Source organism: Camellia sinensis, chromosome 13 (genome assembly GCF_055761805.1).
Source record: "Camellia sinensis isolate YWXY chromosome 13, ASM5576180v1, whole genome shotgun sequence".
Lineage (NCBI taxonomy): Eukaryota > Viridiplantae > Streptophyta > Magnoliopsida > Ericales > Theaceae > Camellia > Camellia sinensis.
Window position 1 is genome coordinate 128,898,956 of NC_138973.1, and position 22,023 is coordinate 128,920,978.

General features: G+C 36.5%; 1 protein-coding gene across 1 annotated transcript in view; it reads left to right on the forward strand.

Moving 5' to 3' along the window:
• The first annotated feature begins 2,644 nt into the window (after window positions 1-2,644).
• LOC114264508 (Transducin family protein / WD-40 repeat family protein) overlaps window positions 2,645-22,023 on the forward strand; it is a 64,084-nt gene continuing 44,705 nt past the window's right edge. The window contains exons 1-6 of the mRNA XM_028205144.2: window positions 2,645-3,896; window positions 8,280-8,766; window positions 10,713-10,800; window positions 10,920-11,101; window positions 11,291-11,427; window positions 19,502-19,568. Of these exons, the coding sequence (XP_028060945.2) occupies window positions 2,932-3,896; window positions 8,280-8,766; window positions 10,713-10,800; window positions 10,920-11,101; window positions 11,291-11,427; window positions 19,502-19,568 (1,926 nt within the window). The 5' untranslated portion in view covers window positions 2,645-2,931. The remainder of the gene's footprint in view (window positions 3,897-8,279; window positions 8,767-10,712; window positions 10,801-10,919; window positions 11,102-11,290; window positions 11,428-19,501; window positions 19,569-22,023) is intronic.

Sequence of the window (22,023 nt, forward strand, 5' to 3'; positions counted from 1 at the left end):
TGGAATGAGATCAATATTAATTCATTAAATTTTGCATCCTTTATTAAATTATAAAATAAAATTTCAAATTTAAATTCGCTTCAAATTATATTACTACAATTACAATGAGATCAATATTCACATGTGTTATAATATTTTTGGTCTAAATATAATTTGTTTTAAATACATGTGTTCAAATTATTAATCGCTATTAATTTTATTTTATTTTTTTGTTTTAAATTTTATAAAAAAAAATTATATCCTTCTAAACTATAAGGACTTGGATAATAATATTTTTTAATATAATTTTTTTTTTAAACAAAAGAATAAAACATAACTTTTTTAGTACTAACCAAATATTGTTGATTTTGTTAGATTTTTTTTTTTAACATCAATTGTCAATTAAAAAAATTAAAATAAAGAATAAAGATATCTTTAGTTTAAATTGTTAAAAAGTTACTTTTGCCAAAATAAATTAGAAAGAAATGTTAATTTTTTTTTAATATTAAAAGTGATAGTTCGTTAAACTTTTTTTATTTAAAAAAAAAGAGTTATAAGCGATAATTTATTTTTCATCCAGAATTATTTTCATATTGTGAAAATACCATATTAAATTTTCTTCTTATCTTTTTTTATTCAAATACTTTTATTTTGTAAGAAATTTGTTTTTATTCTATTTAATATTTTATTGTAATTTTTAAATTAAAAAGAATTTATAAGAAATCATATTTAAATTATTTATGCCATTATAAAAAGTAAAATTTTTTAATATCAACTTAGTGGTGGTTTGAGAAGTGTTAAATAAATATATATATATATATATATATATTTTTTTTTTTTTTACTTTTTATAAAAATATGTGATATGATTCAAAAAAGATAATTAAGTATACTTTTTTACTTTTTACGAAAAGATGTGTAGAAAAGTAGAGATATGATGTGACCCAAAAAAGATAAAATGATAAAAAAGTGAGCTAATATGACACTTCTCAAACAACCATTTGTTTGATGATCCCTTTCTAAGAGGTGTATTTTTAAAAATATTTTCAAGAAAATTTCTATTGAAAATCTTAAGTATATTGTCTTTTCTTTTGTTCATTAATATTAAAATTTTAATTAATTTTATTTATTATTTTAAAAAATAAATTAGCAAATAATTTATATATATAATTTTGTTTTGGTTGCTTAGGTTATTTGGTATTTCTGCCCAAGTCCACTCAAATTTAATTTGAATTTTTGAATTTCTGCATAGGTACTCACTTAATTAAAAACTATGTTATTCAATCTTTAAAATATTTTAAGCTCGACTTAAGTTATTTGGGTTGAGTTCACCTAAGTTTGCATTCTAGCAAGGAGGTTGAAAGTTACATGATTAAATTTGTGACAAATTAAAAAATAATAAATAAATTGTGATAAAATTATGGGACTTAAATTATAAATTTCAATCTTCTTTGTTTTCATAATTTGCATACAAAAATTTAATTATTTATATTATTTTGTATAAAAATATATTATTATTATTTTTATATGTTGTGCATGGCACGGATTACCACTAGTTGTAAAATCTATGTATATTATAGGGTATGGCTTTTGTCCAGTCCGGACCGTGCTGTTGGACCTGTGGGGGCTTACCACGGGTCCCGTTTTGATAATCTGAACCGTTCAATATGTAGAACTCGTCGAGTACTATAAGTTTGTAAAAAATCATGTTGATCGGATATCGATAGCCATATGATCAAATCAGTTTCGTATTAAAAAAATTGGGCGGTGAACAAATTAACGTTTGACAAAAAACTGTTTTGATCACATAGCTATCGATATCCGATCAACGTGATTTTTTACAATCATATAATACTCGATAATTTCTACACATTGACGGTCCAGATTATCAAAACGGGACCCATGATAGGCCCCTACTGACTCAACAACACCTTCTAATCCGATCCCAGATTAGACAGAAGCCATATGATAATTTCAGAAGATGAGAAGTTACACGTGTTTTGCTTTCCAAAATTTGAATCTTGAATCTGTCATTACTTATAGGTATGTATTGTTAGAATTTTTTAAATCGTCAATTATTATAAAAAGAAAAAACGTTACATATAATTTTATTTTTTATTTCTTTTTTCTCACATACAAATAAATGTGTTCCATATACATGGATGAAGACGTTCCAATGTCTTGTGTTTATATATGAAAGATGAATTAAAAATTTAACACTCCTTTCGCTTTAAAATAATAGTTTCTTTTAAAAAATTTAATTTTTTTAATAGTATAATTATTGTATTTAAAAAATATTAATTTTTTAAAATTATTCTCTGGTAGTACTATTTTTAAAAATATCAATTGTCATAAATATACTTTTTGTGTTGTTAATGAATTTGAAAGAATAGTAAAATAAAAAATTTATATTATTTTAAGAGTAATGATAGAGACTCCCTCCAATCACCACTCCCCAACACACATGGCCGGTAATGATTGGAGGAGTAGGAAAAAAAAAGAAAAAAAAAGAAAATGTAACCAATAAATAAGAGAAGAGGTCAAAAAAGTGGGAAAAAGGGGGCTGAAATTAATATTTTGAAATAATAAAAAATTATAATAAATGACTAATATTTTAAAACGAATGAATATTTAATTATAAATCGACCCGGATCGAATCCAATTCCGGGCCCGGTCAAGATCGGTGATCTCTGTCGCCATAAGCGCAAAACTCGTAGTGGAGGGGAGAGAGAGGGGAGAGAGAGAGAGAGAGAGGCGACCTGTCAAAAACCAAGCAAGATCGAACAAACGACAGCAACCTCCCTCCCTCCCTCTCAGTACTCTCTATACACATCTCTCTCTAATACTCTATACACATAACACATATACATCTAGATTATACAGACATCACAGTCCTGATTCCTGAAAGTGCAAGAGCATAGCATAGCATAGCAGATTACCAAAACACACAGCAATGTCGATTCCAAGACCACCTCAGGAGTCGTGGGACTGCATGCTCCCGGGTCCACCTTCCCGCAACAATGGCGGATCGGCCGACCTCAGCGCCTCCGGCCTCCTGGCCTACGCCTCCGGCAGCAGCCTCTCCATCGTCGACTCCCGGTCCATGCAACTGGTCTCGGTCATCCCCCTCCCTTCTCCCTCCACCGCCTCTCTCTCCCCATTCGTCACCTCCGTCCGCTGGTCCCCTCTCCCCCTCCGCCGCGACCTCCTCTCCCACGACCCTTCCTCCACCTCCCACCTCCTCCTCGCCGTCGGAGATCGCCAGGGCCGCATCCTTCTCCTCGACCTCCGCCTCAAATCCCCACTTCTCGTCCTCGACTCCTCCAAGTCCGGCATCCAAGACCTCTGCTGGATCCAGACCCGACCCGACTCCTGGATCCTCGCTTCCCTCTCCGGTCCCTCCCTCCTCTCCCTCTTCAACACCACCACCGGCCGCTGCTTCTTCAAGTACGACGCCTCTCCCGAATTCTTCTCTTGCATCCGCCGCGACCCCTTCGATTCTCGCCATTTCTGTGCCCTAGGCCTCAAAGGCTTCCTCCTCTCCGTCATGGTCCTCGGCGACACTGAGGACCAAGTCGTAATCAAGGAGTTCCAGATTCGTCCTGACACTTCCGAATTGGAGAGGATGGAGAGAGACGTGGCCGCCGGCGGTGCTGCGTCCAGTTCATTGTCGCCGGCGATGGTGGTGTTCCCCAAGTATATAGCAAGGTTCGCGTTTTCCCCGCACTGGAAGAACATTCTGTTCGTGACGTTTCCTAGAGAATTGGTTGTGTTTGATTTGAAATACGAGACCACATTGTTCAGCGCGGGGCTGCCACGGGGTTGTGGCAAATTTTTGGATGTGTTGCCGGATCCAAATATTGAGTTGCTGTATTGTGCTCATCTTGATGGGAGGCTTAGTACATGGCGGCGCAAAGAGTAAGCACTGAATTCTGCTTAAATTGCTCTGGTTGTTATGAATTGTTACTTAATTTTGATTTTGTTTTGCAAACATGTGCTTCAAGACATGGTTTTGGTAGTGTTTGAGTAATGAGGAACTTCTTGTTCAAAGATCAATAATACTCTTTCCAAGCTCATATCAAATTTTGATGTTATTCAATCTACTAATCTCTAGTTACTTGGAGATGCCTAAAAAAATTATTGTATACCTCTTGTATAAATGAATCAAAGCCTTAAAAAAAATGCTACCTTATTGTTCAAATGGCCTAGCTCTTCTCCAAGTGGTGTACTGGCTGCTGATTGTCTTCAATCCAATCATTCTATGAAGCACGGATATTTCTAGAATTTGTATCAAATACTGATACTTTTTTGGCTAAGAAGCACGGACACTTCTAAAACAGCGAGAATATGTATCCGTATCAGATGCGTATGTGTATCTAATACTCGTCTGCCACCCTTTTCGGAATATCCGTGCTTTATATGGGCATTATTACCTCTTTGACAATATGTCTGAGCTGCTACAATCCAAACCTTTTAGGTTGTTTGAAGTTATAAAGCATAGATTAATAGTAGGGTTAAGTAACCAAAACATTACAAGTGCATTCTTAGATAAATATTTGTTAATATAGGTTCTTAGTCTATGAAGCAGGGTATTTCGACGAATATGCCAAATAGTTGCTCCCATCCAACCTTTCTGGATTAATCTGAAGGGCGGGATTATTTTGTAGAGCTCTTGCACAACCCAACCTGCTCCCTTAACCTCTTGTATTATCAGTAGCCTTCGACATAGCCACACACCAGGGATAACAGATAACAAGTCGAAAACAACCTAGCCAAACCAAGAACAAACTAAAAACAGATCACCCCAATCAAGAATCAAGTCAAAATAGCTCAACCCAGCCTAGGACCAGAAAAAAAAAAGAAGCTTAAGCCTGAGTAGAGACCTAGGAAGAACATATACGGATACCATACGATACAATATAGCTACGGAAATACGACAAAACTTAAAAAAAGTAAAATACGGGTATGACGAGGATACGTTTGTAAAATTATATATAGTTTATAATTTTTAATAATGTAGTATGTATAAAACGAAAATAAAAAACAAGAGTTCATTGATTTATTTAATATCAAACATTGATTCTGCACATGACAAATCCAAAAGCAAGCTAAAAACAATTATATTAAGCTAAGAATATTCCATGTCAACTGCCACTTGTTCCTCTTCTTCAGTAAGAGTGAGAGAGAGAGAGGGAGGATTGACCTATAGAGGTCAATGGTGCTGCTTTGTTTTTTCATTTCTTTGTCTCTATATAGGCTAAGGTTCCCTCCTTTTTTCTTCATTTGATTATTCTATAAGTACTTAAGCTGTAGCATATGTTTGGTATTTTTTACTTGCATTAAACATTTTTTTTTTTTTGGGCAACAACAAAAAGATTTTATTAAAAAGCAAGCAAAAAGGAAAGAGGACAAGAAGTCCTCATACAAGAAAAAGAAAAAGGTCCAAACAAAAGGCACAAAACTCCTAGCACTAGGGATGGCAAACAACAGCCCAATCCCTAAAAATCAAGAAAAATGAAACTCCTTTAAAAGGATGAGACAAAAATGCCCGAAAAGATGCCAAATCCTCCGCCCTCTCCCACAAAGCCTCTGCATTTGTCTCCTCCTTGCCATTAAAGATTCGAGCATTTCTCTCCAACCATATAGTTCAAATGATTGCAAGGACAACACAGGACCACATAGTTTTGGCTCTCTCGTTGCCGCCAAACCCTTTGAAGCTAATAAGAAGCAAATGAATGCACTCCCGCGGAGCAACCCACTGATCATCACATAAGCTGAAAAGATGCTGCCATAAAACAAAAGCCACCGGGCAATAAATGATCCGCCAATTTCGAATTCCTCTTGCACATCACATACCATTGAGGACAGAGAGTGATTAGGCTGCCGCCTTTGGGAAAGATCATTGGTTGTGACACCCTTTTGAGCTAAGGACCACATGAAAAATTTCACTTTATGAGAAACAACAACCGCTTTCCAGATTTTCCAGATTTTCTTATGAAGAGGAAACTAAGAAACAGAGTATCTATAAATTATTTTTTATTTTTTCGATTTCGGATAGGTCTCAGATACGAGAAGTATAAGTTTTGTATATAGGATGGATACGTTCGGCATATGACAAATGCCAAAACATAATTTTTGAAACTTTATATATGACCCTTATTAAAGTCTTTCAAAAATTATGTTTTGGCCTTTGTTGTATGCTGAATGTATCCATCCTGTATACAAAACGTATACTTCTTGTATCTGAGACCTATCCGAAATTGAAAAAATAAAAAATAATTTTTAGATACTCTTTAGTCGTATCCGATACGTATTCGGTTGTATGGGAATTGTATCCTTATCGAATATGCTTATGTAACCTTTTTTTGGAATATCCATGCTTCATAGGTAGGAACAGTGCAAAAAAACCACGGTTGACCGACTAGAAAGACAAAAAGACCAAAAAAAAAAAAAGAAAACCTTATTTTGCAGTAAATTGCTCTAAGAACCTTTGGGAGTCTTAGTCGGCACGCACCCATAGATTGGATTTAATCAAGCCAAACATCACCCAAATCCTCTAGCAAGAAGATCAAAATCGGATATGAAAATCCCAAAAATTATTCGAAAGTAGAAAGTGCCTACCGCTTCAAAAAATTATGGAAAATCAGCAGGAGATTCTCCATGATGAGTCAATCCAGGAAAACGAAGAAAAGAGAAGAGAATGCAAAAACAAGAAAGGGTCTTTTGGTCTAAGTTAATTGACTTGTCCCGATGAACACGGGTGGTTCTATTCGCACATCACAAAAAATCTTAGGGGTTGTTTGGGAAGTGTTAGATTAGTATACTTTTTGTTTTTGTACAAAAAAATGTGAAATATGGGTTGGATTTGAAGTGATGTGATAGAGAGGTGATATGACTTAAATAAGATGATTGTGACCTAAATAGGATAATGTGTTAAAATAGCCTATGCTATTTTAGCACATGCCAAACAACCACTTAGCATACACTATCTATGCCCTTCGGATATAAGTTTTCGAACAAAAGTCAAATATTTTGATATAAACTTCCGAACAAAAAACAGTTGTTCGGACATAAACAAATGAATGAACGGAATGTATATTTGAACATTTCATTTTTATTCGGAAGTTTATGTCCAACCATTTGACTTTTGTTCGGAAGTTATATCTGAACGACACAAATGGTGTGTACTGAGATTTTGTGTGGTCTGCAAATAGAATTTCCCAACAAACACCCATGTTTTTATATCAAATAAACACAAAATTACAGCAGTTCCTTATCACTAACAATAATAAATCTAGGAAGATTTTTCTTCTAATGTATTTATGTTCATGAGATTTTTTGTAGTATCTTTATGTGCATACTTGCATGCATGTCTATGTGTGTAGGTATATATAACTGTATCTCTTCTTATGTTCAAAGAATTTGATTTATTGAGTTGTCTGAATCATGTTGCTTCCTTGATGCCCAATTACAAATATTTTCTAGTTAACAAATATCTTTATTAAATGAATAGTTTTGTTACTTGTCCAAAAAAAAAAAAAAGAAAAGAAAAAAAGAAAAAAAGAAAAGAAAAAAGAATAGTTTTTTTACGCATTCTACACCAGTGTTGTGATGTGATGTTTCATTTGCCAGGAGCTCAAATATATATATTTTTGTTGTGAAAGGAGTCTACATGTTTATGGCTTTGCCATTTCTTTCTCTCAAATAATTATTGTTTATCCACGAAAGTGCATTGGGAATGTATTTTTGGAGTCATTTAGATTATTTATATATAGATTGAAAGTAATTTTTTCAATAAATATCAATCTAAGAAATTTTAAAGTTCAATTTCAGGCCAACGTGTAGTTGCCAAAGGGACAAGTGGTGGAAGTTATTTGAAGTTTAACAATAAAATATCAGTTTGTGTTTCATAAGAAATGATTCACTTTTGAATGAGTTAACTCTTTTAACTCTACGGAATGTAATTGAAATTTAAAATCATGGTTCTTCCTGGATAAGTTACACAAGTTGATAACTTGATATAATATCTGGTCACTCAAACAGATTTGTATGATACGATGGTAGTAGGTTATTTATTACTGTCAGCATGAGCATTGTGAATTGCTGTTTGTTAAATGGAGTATTGATTCCTATACTTTGTGCGTTATTTTTTTTATTGGAAGCTTGGGAAATTATATCTGACATCTTTGCAGTTCTTGTTAATTAAAAAAATGTGTTCCCTTCGCATAGATGAGAAAGCTACTTAAAAAGTGTATTGTTTGCTTGAATTAAGATAATGTACTTATTTTCATATTATCACAGAGGAGAACAGGTTCACATAATGTGTATGATGGAAGAATTGATCCCCTCAATTGGCACATCTGTCCCTTCTCCCTCTGTTCTTGCAGTTGTCATCTCCCAATCAGATTCCATCCTTCAAAATATTGCCAAGCTTTATTCCGATATTTCTCATACTTCTTCCCCTGATGAGGATTTTGATACTCCTCTTGATTTTTGTGATGAATCTCTTCTCATTTCTAAGATACATTTGCTATCCATTTCTGATGACGGAAAAATTTGGAACTGGCTCCTGACCGCTGAAGGACCTGGAGATGCACAGAAGGATGCAAGAAACTCTGGCACTGTTGATGAAGGTAGTGAAGTGCCAGGTCTAGAGACAAAGTCGAGCACTGGTGTTTCTTCTGCTGATGAACCTGAAGTAGATGCATTTCACCGACTAAATAATGTTAATATCATTGGCAACCGTGCACGAAGTTCAACTTTCAGCCTTGAAGAGATGTCATTTAAGGTTGAGAAAAGTTTTTGACGGATCAGTACTGGATTTTTTTTTTCTTTTTGTTGGCTGGATATTGACAGTTCATTGTTGTCGCATGATGACTACGCTACATCATTAGAAGCATGAACATATGGAAACCCTTCTAGTTCTTAGGCCAAATTTATGTTTTGTCTATGAGCATCTGAATTTGACATTTGACCAATAGAAAAGAAAAAAAATTACTATTCTGCGAGTCTTTGAAAAATCCCTGGATATGTGTCACAAAGGAGTGAAAAATCATCAGTTCGACAAAATTCAAAGGAAGCCTAATCATTAAAAAAAAGAAGCCAGTAGTGATGGGCAAAAGTAGCCTTTTATCTTTGATATTCTTGGGGTAGATGTACAATTCCTGAAAGGCATTTAAATAGTTTCTGAGGTACATGGATCGCCTGCATCATTGAGACTTTTACAACACTTAACTGGGTAGATGTATTACTAGTAACTAGTTTAAGCCTTGCAACTCTTTCTCATATTCAAATGGCCTTTTTACTCTAATATACCAAAACATGTATTTTCATCCTCCCAGTTTCATGGTTTTTTTATTGTCAGCATGAACAGAGTACAATCTTGAAATTTTAATTATTTCTATTTCTTTACCTGTACCTATATCTGTGCATTTTTACTATAAACATTTTTTTTTTGGTTATTGGTGTACTACTATACTGTTTGCTGTTTCACTTGGAACAAACTTGATTGGCTTCTGGTTGAATTGGAAAAAAAAAAAGGTTGGCTGGAAAAACTTGTTGGCTAATTCTCGTGTATGATGCATGAAATTATGACTATTTTGGATTACCTTGAATTAGATCTGCAGTAATTCTCCAATAATCTAATTGTGAGATCTGATGTCTTGTCATCAAAATTCAGCGGAGCAAACTCAGGCCCTGTTTGGCAAGAGCTTTTTTTTGGCTAAAAAGGCCAAAAAGCCAATAAATTCAACCCCATTAGCAAAACTTCACATCATCATACACATCAATCAATCATTTTTTTCCTCACAACTATCTTTCCAATGAAAAAAACCATTTCCAAACACATTGGCTCTGTTTGGTTGTGCTCTGAAATCAGTTTTCTACCTGTGTGTTGGAGTATGATGTTTGGTTTCGTTTTCAAATTAATTTTCTACACTCTGCAGAGAGAACTCTGATGCACAGGCGCCTTTTTTGTCCACCCGGATGACCACCCGGTAGACCACCCGGATGACCACCCGGATGACCACCCGGTAGACCACCCGGATGTCCGGCTGGTTCCAGATTTTTTTTTTTTTTTGCAATTGATTTATATAATCGGGACAAATATTTTCTGAAAATTTTTAAATTTTTTATGTGCTTTAAAATAATTTTGAATTGTATGTTTAGTTATGAGTTGTAAATTTTTGTATCACATATCAAATGTCACATCAATAATTTCCCACTCAAATCAAACCACTTTTCCAAAACTATTTTCAAAACTTTTTACCAAACAAATTTTCTACACTCAAATCATAATTCCACAACACACAAACTCAAAATACAACTCATACTCTCAAATCACATTTACAAAACTCTACCAAACACTACCATTAATTTTTTTCACTTCATAAATAAATCAAAAAGCCCAAAAACCTCTAAAAAAGCCAAGTTGCCAAAAGGACACAGTTTCATGCATGGTGCCTTTTGCCTTGGCAAGGTTGGAGGCAGGAGGTGGTGGGCCCTCTTGGTCTGTTTTAGCCTTTCCCCTTATTTTATCTGGGCTATGTGGCATAGCTTTTGATTTGTTTGATTTTGTGTCCAGTTTTTGCCTGGGCAGCGCAGAATTGGTTTTGTATGTCGCTCATTGCTGTATAATTCATGATTAAGGACAAACAGTAGTGAATGGCATTTTGTCTGTTTCAATACTTTTTTTTGGTCATCCTTGTTTACTTGAAGGTTGAATTACTGATGCAGATTTGCTTAGTGGGACAGCTTCATCTTCTTTCTTCTACAGTGACTATGCTGGCTGTACCATCACCTTCTTTAACAGCTACTTTGGCCCGTGAGTTGTCTGTCTGTTATTTTTTTCTTCCCTCTGTTGAGTACCATGTTTAATAAGATACATTTATGAGTTAGAAATACTGGAGTCATCAGTTTATCTATGAGAATTTGCATGTGAAGGTGGGGGAAACTATCCTGCTGTTGCTGTTCCATTAGTTGCTTTGGGAACTCAAAATGGTACAATTGATGTGATTGATGTCTCTGCTAATGCTGTTGCCGCGAGTTTCTCTGTTCATAATAGTACTGTTCGGGGGCTACGGTGGCTTGGAAATTCTAGACTTGTTTCATTCTCCTATACCCAGGTAAGTCATTCTGTTTAAGACATCATTTCAGTCCAATTAATATTTCTATATTTTTTCCCATGTATATATCCTATTCTTACCCGTCTTGCTGTTTTTATTATTGGTTCTCAGTAATTCTGATGGCTTAATTTGTTTCATTATCACTTCTTTTTGTACCCTGTTACATACAATGATACTTTGATGTTGCAGGGGAGTGAAAAAACAGGAGGCTATATCAATAGACTTATTGTGACCTGTGTCAGAAGTGGCCTTAATCGACCATTTCGGGTTTTACAAAAGCCAGAGCGTGCACCCATAAGAGCTTTAAGGGCTTCATCGTCTGGAAGGTGTCATAGTCTACTAATTCAAATACTTTTTACTTTTACTTGTTTCTCCTTTACTTCTTGTTCATGCAAAACTAATTGCCAACATTCATACCTAGCTAATTGGAAGAAAAATAAATAAATTACGCAGAAAAAGCTTATGAAAGAAGATTAAAACAGGAAGGAAGGAGATTAGAGAGCAGTATTTGTTAAGTCACCAATAGTCCCAAAAACTAAAGTTGTTAGGAAATGGGCCAAAATATATGTATATATATATATATATTAAGCTATTCAACACCCTCCCTCACATGCAACCTCGTCTTGCGTGTGATGATACAACCATCCATACATAGAAAGAAGAAAACAATACAAATAACTGAAGAAAGAATGCAAACATAGACTTGAATCCAAGACTTCCCCTAGCTGGAGCTTTGATATCATGTTATACGGTCTTGGGTAAAACTTAACCCCAAAAACTAGCTATTGAGGTGAGGGCGTGCTCACACTTATTGTCGTGACTCGAACCCGCCCCTAAAAGTTTAGGCCGCGACCGGCCAGTAATCCCAGATTACCTAGCCTCAAAGACAAAATAGATAATTAATAATATATGTACGGGCACTGCAGAAGCATTATTAAAACATAACTCTGTCCATCGAGCGGTGCATATATGCAAATTCCATGATATTAAAAACTTCAACCTCTTTACAAAGATATAAGTACATAGATACATCACAACATCTTAGACACTTATACAAAAAATCCATACATATCAAGTTTCCAAATAACAAAGGAAACAAACGAAAAGGGTTGACAATGCTCAGCTCCTCTTGAGTCCAAGCACGCCTTGTCACGGAGGCACTTCAAAGCGGCTTCACAAAAAGGTGGGCTTCCGAGGCTTTTCTAAACTTGATGCTCCGAATGCTCAACTACATATATATAGGGGAAGGGGGTGAGCTAAAGGTCAGTGAGTAATATCAGTATAAAGAGGTTAAATGAATGATGTCTATCATAATACAAAATCATATCATATGAATTTTGAAGCAAAACATAATTAAGTACTTGTCATATCGAAGTTGACAAATCATGCTCATATGTGGTACATCCAATAGTGCAAAGCAAAAGGCCCGAAGGCATAACAAAGGGACAATATGGGTTTAACAAAGGGACCGTATAGGTCAGCAAAGGGACCACTTGGGTCAACATCAGAAATCTCTGTGCACCTATAGCAAATGGCCACGGTATTGTTTCTCTCGGGCGGGGGTCTTATTTACGAATGGCCACGGTATTGTTTCTCTCAGGCAAGGGCCTTATAGCAAAGAGCCATGGTAGGTGAGGGCTTCACTAAAGAATGCCACAATTACTTTCAAAAGAGACAATCATTCATTTTTATCAAAATAGTACTTCAAAATAACATTCTTGCAGTTAATCAAACTACATTTTAACAACATATCTTTACAGAGATACTACTCATACTAGGCTGGCACAGGTGTCGGATCTCGGATAACCACATACACTAACACATAATAGAGATACACATTGAAGCACACGTTCTTAGCAGATAGCGTATCATAATTCAATTCTCTTTCTTGAGTTTTTAACTTATTCCATGGATAAGGATGTCTAAATGATGCTTAAGAATGTCTAAAAGAGCATGAGGATACAAATATGCACTTAAGAGTGTTTGCCAAAAATTGCTAAAAATAGGGTCTTTGCTCGAGCGCACCTTTGGTCGCTTGAGTGGTGTGGCCTAACTGCAAAAGTACTAGATGGTGTCAAAGTAGGCTCGATGTTCACTCGAGCCAACTGCAAAAGTCAGCAAAAATACTGAGAGTATGCAAAGTGCGCTCGAGCGATGACTTTATCGCTTGAGCGAAGTAAATGAATTCTGAAATTTCCAAAGCATAATTTGAAGTTCAAAAATGCATTATTCATGGTCAAAGCTTGCATGGCCAGACCCAAAAGCATAGAAACTCTTTTAGAAGACTCAAAAACACAGCTCATTTGAAATCATAAGTTCAAAACCTTTGCCAATTCTCAAAATCAAACCCAAAACTCATAATTCTCACCATGCATGTGTTTAATTCAACTCTTTTCTTTTCAAAATACTAATATAAAAAGACGAGAAGTGTAAAAACTATGTAGAACCTTCAAAGATGGTAAATTTAGCCTCATGCATGTATGAATGTTTGGAAATCAAATTCAAAATTGGCAAATTAATGCATGCATGTATACAATTGGCTCATTCCTGCCATATTCAAGTTGTTTCTAACATTCTCTTTCCAATTACATGCAAATGATCCTACAACTTGGTGAATTCAATTTCTACCTGGATTGTCTTTAAGAATTATGGATGGATTCCATAGCTAGAGCTTGAATTTTGATGTTGATCGCTTAATCCCTTCAATCTTTCTTCAATTCTCTAGAATTCCCCCTCTCTCTCTAAAGTGTTGAGCTCTTAACTCACTCTTTAATTTCAGCTCAATGTGTAGAAGATAGAGCTTATATTACCCATATATATATATACTTAATTAGGTTAGGCTAATTAAATGAGATTAGGCTTAATTAATTAGGCTTAAGTCTAACTAATCTTAATCAATTTATTCTAATTATTTTGATCCGAATCAAATTTTAATTAAACTTACCAAATGGTTCTAAATATTTCAATTAGCCTATTGAACTAGTCAATTTCGGTTTCTGAATCCATTTGGGCTTTCAATTTCGAATTCTAAGTCGGTAATCTAACAGATAATTCACAAACCAATAGATAAGCACAATTAAACACTTAATCATGCAATAATGCTCACTAAAATAACAAATAAAAATAATACGTGTGTCGTCACACTTATATACTTCACATTACTTTTGTACCCAATCGATGTGGGACTTTACTTCACACTCTCTATCATGCATAGTGTGCTCACTTGGTAGCACCTCCCGTGTGCAGGCTAGGACACACACTTCCCATTTTCAGGTATCTAGCCTTGATACCATGTTAAGTCACCCCTAGTCCCAAAAGCTTAAGCTGTTAGGAAATAGGCCCAAGATGTATATAAAATAAATTGATGTGTATTATTGATTGATATATTACAAGATTGTTTGATATTTTTAGTACAAATGTGAGAGGCTCCTTATATAGGAGATATAGGTGTAGTAGGTGAAGTGGAGGTGGTAGTGGTGTAGGTGAAGTGGAGGTGGTAGTGGTGTAGTGGGTTAGGTTTAGTGGAGTAGGTGAGGTGGTAGTAGTAGTAGGTGAGGTGGTAGTGGTGTAGGTGAAGGTAAATTCTAACAGCCCCCCGCAAACTCAAGGAGGATAGAAACTAACCAACTTGAGTTTGAAGAGAGGAACAAAACAAGAAAATACATAAAAAAAAAGGATAGGAGACACTGTATGGTCGTGTCAGACCGTTGGTGAAGACACTGTATGGTGGTGTCATAACGTTGTAGAGGACACTGTATGGTGGTGTCATAACGTTGTAGAGGACACTGGATGGCGGTGTCAGACCGATGTAGAAGACAGTTTATGGGGTCATGTCGGACCGTTGTAGAAGACAGTTTATGGGGTCATGTCGGACCGTTGTAGAAACTAACCGGAATCAATGTCGGGACAGTTTACAGAGTCTTGTCGGACCCTTGTAGAAACTAACCGGAATCTATGTCGGGACAGTTTACAGAGTCTTGTCGGACCCTTGTAGAAACTAACCGGAATCTATGTCGGGACAGTTTACAGAGTCTTGTCGGACCCATAAAGGAGCTAACCGGAATCAATGTCGGGACAGTTTACAGAGTCTTGTCGGACCCTTGAAGGAGCTAACCGGAATCAATGTCGGGACAGTTTACAGAGTCTTGTCGGACCCTTAAAAAGTCGCACCCTCAAAAGGTGTGCCCAATCTTTCAAAAGGCGTGCCATCAAAAGGCGTGCCCAATCCATAAAAAGGCGTGCCATCAAAAGGCGAGCCCAAGTCATAAAAAGATGTGCCGGACATGATGGCGAGGCACGTGTGTGCCTTGGTTGGCGCGCCCGTTTGTCGGCTGGTGGTAAGAGGCGCGCGATGCGCATGGCTGCCTCGGCTATAAGACGGAGGCTGAGGCTGAGGCAGAAGCTGAGACAGAAAAACTGAGAGAAACCTCTGAACATTGTCATTCTGAAACACTCGGTAAAGACTTTGTATCCAACCCTTCTCTGAAACATCTGAACAATGGCCTCTTCTTCCCGTTCAGTTACCCAGAATACGGCATCCTCATCCCGAGGTCTACTCACTCTCTTTCCCGACCTCAATGAGTCAACAAGAGAGATAACGGGTGCGGTGGCACTGGAACCTCAACCAAGCGCCCCGGAGTTTGCTCCGTTGAACTTTCCGATGCGGTCTGTGGAGCAAAGAATGGCAGTGCAGTCGGATGTGGAGGCCAATCAGTATACTTTGAAGGCATGTGTGGAAAGCATGACGGCGGTCACAAATTTGTCGAACCGGCTGCAGAGTAGGACAAATGAGGTGCAGCATTTAAACGCCCAACTGGCTCTGCTCCAACGCATGTATAAGGATGCGCGAGCAGAGATAAGTGTGCTGAAAGTAGAAAATAAGGAGCTGAAGCGGAAGGCCACCGTGATGTTCCGATTTGGAGGTCCGCCATATGCTGCAGTGGAGGAGCAGGGAGTAGTGATCGTGCCCAGTGGAGTGGGAAACACGGAGGCAACACCGGCAAGGACCGCCCAGGACGGAGGCAAGAAGAAAAGACCGGCGGCAGAGTAGAGAAAAATCCCGCCTGTGGATGTGGTGGTTTGTTGTTTTGTTTTGTGGTTGGTTTTTTTTTTTTTTTTTTTTTTTGTGTAAACTTGTGAACGGGGTTGATCCCGGAGATGAATAAAATATGGGTGTTGTGCAAATTTGTAAATTGTTGTTGTTGTTGTTGTTGTTGTTTTTTTTTTTTTTTTTTTTTTTTTTTTAAGATATATATATTCTATATACTCCTAGTGGGATGAATAGTGGGTTCTGGCGACAGCATATTGTGGGGGGTGTGGAGTCTGACAAAAGAAAGAGCGGGAATCATGAGATGTGATTAAAGTGGGCTAGTGGAGAGAAAGGGAGAAGCAGTGTGGCTATTTTCCTTTTTCTTTTTTTTTTCTACTTAACTCTGTCTCTCACCTCTAACCCGAGAGAGAGAGAGAGAGCACATGCAGCTGGTGTATTTCTGAGTGTGTATCAATGATGTGGGTTTCCTTTTAGAGAGAGAGAGAGGGATGGATCATCGATGATGTCTTCACCGGCGATTCTCTTCGTCGTTCTGATCCTCCTAATCAGTCTCTCAACCTCCTCAGCCACCGGCGATGACACCCTCACAGCGTACCAAGTTCTTGAACAATACGATTTTCCTGTAGGTATTCTTCCGATCGGAGCCAAGAGCCACGAATTAGACAAATCCACAGGCAAATTTAAGGCCTATTTGGACGAAACGTGCACTTTCACGATCCAAAACTACGAGCTCAAGTACAAGTCAACGATCACAGGAGTGATATCCAAGGGCAAGCTGAAGAACTTGAAAGGAGTCAGCGTCAAGATTCTCTTCCTCTGGCTCAACATCGGAGAGGTGATTCGCGACGACGACGAGCTCGAATTCTCCGTCGGAATCGCATCAGTCGATTTCCCGATCGAGAGGTTTGTGGAGAGTCCTCAGTGTGGTTGTGGTTTCGATTGCGTGAATGGAGGAGGATGGAGACGATTTCCATGGTGGAAGCGTCGGTGACTCGGAGGCCATTGAGGAAGTTGGGTTGGATGCCGAGTCGACTCAGCCATTGGTTGATCTCGGGGCCACCGCCGTGGACGAAGACGATGCGGATGCCGATGCAGGAGAGGAGGACGAGGTCGAAGATGACGGAGGATTGGAGGGACGAGGATTTCAAGGCGGCGCCGCCGTATTTGACGATGATGGTCTTGCCACGAAACTTCTGGATGAAGGGTAGGGATTCGTGAAAAGTTGGTATGGAGACTGGTGGTGAGGACAGAGATGGAGGTTCTGTGGTGGCGGTGGTGGATGATTTCTTCGATCCTCGATGTGAGTCGGTGAGTGTTGGTAGCTCTGCTGTGTTTGATGGAAGTAAGCTTGGGATTGAGCCATACTCTGTGGAGGTGTTGAAAAACTCCAGCGGGCAGCGAAGGCAAGGTTGCCGGCCGGCTGCCCGCCGGAAAGAAAAGAGTATAGGCCTAAATCTTATAGCTCTGATACCATGTAAAATAAATTGATGTGTATTATTGATTGATATATTACAAGATTGTTTGATATTTTTAGTACAAATGTGAGAGGCTCCTTATATAGGAGATATAGGTGTAGTAGGTGAAGTGGAGGTGGTAGTGGTGTAGGTGAAGTGGAGGTGGTAGTGGTGTAGTGGGTTAGGTTTAGTGGAGTAGGTGAGGTGGTAGTGGTAGTAGGTGAGGTGGTAGTGGTGTAGGTGAAGGTAAATTCTAACAATGTATATCAAGCTATTAAATAGTATTAAGCTAAAAGGTTATGCTTAAACACCCACCTCCCAGTTCCATACCCTAGGGAGTCGGAAAAAAACTGTTGTAGCATACTAAACTTTCATAAACAATGGTAAAAAAGGCTGCTGATGCAAATTGGAACAACCCTTTACAACTCTTTAGGGTTTAAGGTCTCTCAACTCATTTAAATCTTTTCTACGGGCTATTATTTTATCTACCGAAATAAAATTGATTAAGGTGAGTAATCTTCCCCTAGCCGTAACATGACTACTTAAAATCACATCACCTTTTAACACGAAGCACAATGATCAAAACACTCCAACAAGAATTTAATGACTCATTAACAAATAAAACATTAAACTAACAACAAAATCAGAACTTGGCTTCTTAGTATGTTAAGTTGTGCTCCTTTATATACTAGTGATTTGACAAATACATATACCTTTGAGAAGCTAGAGAGATTGGACTTATTTTCTAGAAAAAAAAAATTTAGAATTATACATTGAATCATACAGTTTGTGCTATGATGCTCATCTCAATCACTTCTTTTTTTGTTTTTCTTCTATTTTTTTTATTCTTTCATGATTTGTGATAAGTAAAAGTTTGTTCGATTGAAAATTCTTACTTGAATTACAGCTGTTCAATATGCATAACCTGTAGAACTTCAAGTCAGTCAGCCATCTCTTGGGTATTACTCAATGATGTCCTCATATGCTTAAATAGATAACACTGATTTTCATATTTTCTACATCTAAGTAAGTGTCTCACTGTGGATCCTAAACCAGATGTTGAGATCAGAAACTGTTAGGGATATCTTACCTAGAATGTTAGTAGGAGACAAAGTGCTTTTTAGTCACCGGATAATTCTCAGGTTGGGAAAGGCAATGATGTAAAAATTCATATTGATATCAAAATTGGTATTGCAGGTTAGTACCTATTTCATATAGGTAAGATCTACAGTGGATATGGGAGGACAGTATTAGTGTTGTAGCTTGAGAAGTTTTAATGGATAAGTGATTTATCTGTCAGATGGGAGGAATGATCTCATTTGTTCTTAATATTAAGCTAATGGATACTCATCCATTACAGTTTAAGCCGGTGGATATCATAGGAGTAGCATAGGGATGTTTGCCAATAAATGTTGCATAAACAAAGGATGTTACCCGCTTGTTTGGTCAATGTGGCTGCTGGGAAAGTTAAATTTGGTGGTCTCAACCTTTGGTATTAGTTGCATGAAGTGTTTTGTCACATGTTAAATCCTATGTATATGAAAAGGTCAATACTTAAATATTGTCAGAAAATTTCAAGGTGAATGAATTGCTTTGCAAGAATAAGTAGATTTATTACAAACAAACACTAAAAAAATCTTAACCAAACTTAGAAATACCATTTATTATGTTATAACTTCATAACAACTTCGTTTTCAAGCTATGAATTCAGTATAATTATAATACTTATTTAGTCCCGGTTGGCTGGGGTAAAGTACTGATTCATTTTTGGTTTAATTTCCTGTTGAAGCTGCATCTTCTTTTTTCTTGTTGCCTGAAGCTATCCTCATGATTACTTATAACAACTTCTTGAGCAGCTTGTAGTGATAATAGTTTTTATGATGACAAAATTTGTAGGTATCTTTTGATTTTATTTCGTGATGCACCTGTAGAAGTGTGGGCAATGACAAAGTCTCCAATAATGGTAAGTTGGCCGAAACATTTTCTCTTCCATATATTACGTAAAATCTACTTTAAGAATTGCCCTTAGTCAGCTGTGGGTATTTGTAAGAGGTCTTAGGAGCTTATATAATTCATTGCTGGTTTTATTTTCAGAAATATTAGATTTTCTAGGCTTGTTTGAATCTTGAGAACAATCTCCAATGCAGCTTCCATTTGAACTGCTATTGCTGTGATATAGCAGCTTGGTTAAAAAACAGAGCTCCAATGCAGTGCCATTCAAGCTGCCAAATTTTAGCATTGCATACCCTGTGCCAAATTTGGCACAAGGTTAATCTGCTAACTCATCAATCAACCACTATTCATCTCTCTTCCTGGAAAAAAAAAAAAAAAAAAAAAAATTATCAACAAAACAAAATATTTGCTATACTCACATGTACACTAAGAAACATACATATATATATATATATATATGTAGTATGTATTCATACTTGCAAATATGAGAGAGGAAAAAAGTGGAGAAATTTTTTTTTAAAAAATACAAACTAATTAGGTGAAAAAATATGAACAAAAGCAGAAAAATTATAATTTTTATATGATTTTATCTTTTTGTAGAAGCGCAAATAATTTTTTAAAATTCAAAAAAATCTTTTTTAGTTTTTATTTTTGTTGTCACTATGAAACGTCGACACTGGGAACTCATGAAATTGAGCTGTGGTGTCGACACGAACTCATGACATCAAAATTGACTGGAAAGTCATGAAATTGAGTTGTGTGGTGTCGACACTGGAAAGGGTGAAAGTGGAGGGAAAAGTGATTCTGCCAAAATATAGCATTTGTGCATTGGAGCAGGATTGTTATAATTTGACATTCTGACATTGTAGCGGTGCTATAATTTAGCAATAGCATTCCAATATAGCAATTGTGCATTGGAGATGCCCTGAACGGAATGAAATAAACTACTTAAACTAGTGTAATTTGGCAAATAGTAAATTCTGCACTTTGTTGAAGAAAAATTCTTCTTGCGAGATTTTTATAGAAACGCCTGTGGGTACTGGGAGGAATAGATTGGGTACAAACCTGATATTTGGCATCTTTACATCAAGTGGCTTCTTTCATATCTAAAATCACATTCTCAAACCTAAATCATTCTTTTTATAATCATTTTCTTTCGTTTTTAATATCATTTCGGGTGAACAGAGCAAGTTTGAGTTATGATTTTGTTTCAGGTTGGTGCATTAAATTTTCGTTTCACGTTAATCTAGAGATTAACTGTTTTAGAATAACAGCCAACACATCTAACTTGCGTTTTCCTGGCATTGTTGGAGATGTGTCACAGTGATAAGGCTGAACATGAGTTTGATGTGCTGTCTAAGAAAATTGCACTGTTTTCATGCAATTCCTAGATCTTTACATCTTACTTTTTTTTTTTCTTCTCATGATAGTTGTTTTTAATTGTACTTTGCTGTTGTAGTCTGTAATTTGAAAGTTTCATCTGTTATTTAGAGAGGACAAGACTCTCTTTCCTCGTCCTTTGTATTCTTGTGAAAAAAGCTATATCATGAGATTTCTTAGCCAGAAGTAATGCAGTTCAACTGTTTTTAATGGAAGATTATGGATTCTTCTATAGAGAGGATATTAAAAAGCAAATAAATTCAAGAAAGCTGTAGGGAAAAGGAACTGGTTTATTTATGTCCTTGATTTAATTTAATCTTATTCATTGGGTTAAAAATTTTCATCTGCTGGTGGCCATTTTATGAAAAGTGAAAACCAAAGAACACGAGTCAGTTAATCCAGTTTCTGATGTTTCCTTTAGGAAAAACTACATTTTGGAAATGCAATTATTTCTGAAGGTTTTCCATACATGATATGGAGGAATCTGGTAACAGGCCTATTAGTTGCCAATGTTTTTGTAACCTGTCTAACTATGCCTGGCACTGCATTTGAATTGATACATATTAGAGGTAGATTTTGTTAAGAGGAAAAGGCTGCACCAAATGACAAAAGTCCTTACTTGAGATAGGTATTTAACAACGTATAGGCAATTTCTTTGTTCTTTCCATTGTCGTACAATGTTGAAAGAACCTCAGAAATAGCATCAAACATCTTTAGGATTCCATTGCAACCAGAAAATAAAGGACATGATAGAACATGACCATGTTCATGCGACTCCAACGTGGGTGCACTTCTATGGGATTGAAATAGCAAAGTGGTTGAATACTTGAATGCAGTAGAAATGGAAGGATCTCTTGTAACTTAGTTTGCCTTCATTTCCTTATTTGTGAATAAATACTAATATTTTTCTCCTTTAACAAGCAAATCAATCACCTCAAGCAGATTATGTTATGTTTTGTTTTGTGAATAATAATCTCTCTCTCTCTCTCTCTCCAAATTTGTCTGTGAGGTCAATGGATTTAAAGGGTCTGGTAGTTGCATTATCTTACTCTGTTTCAATTGCATGCTCCAATGCTTGTCAGTTG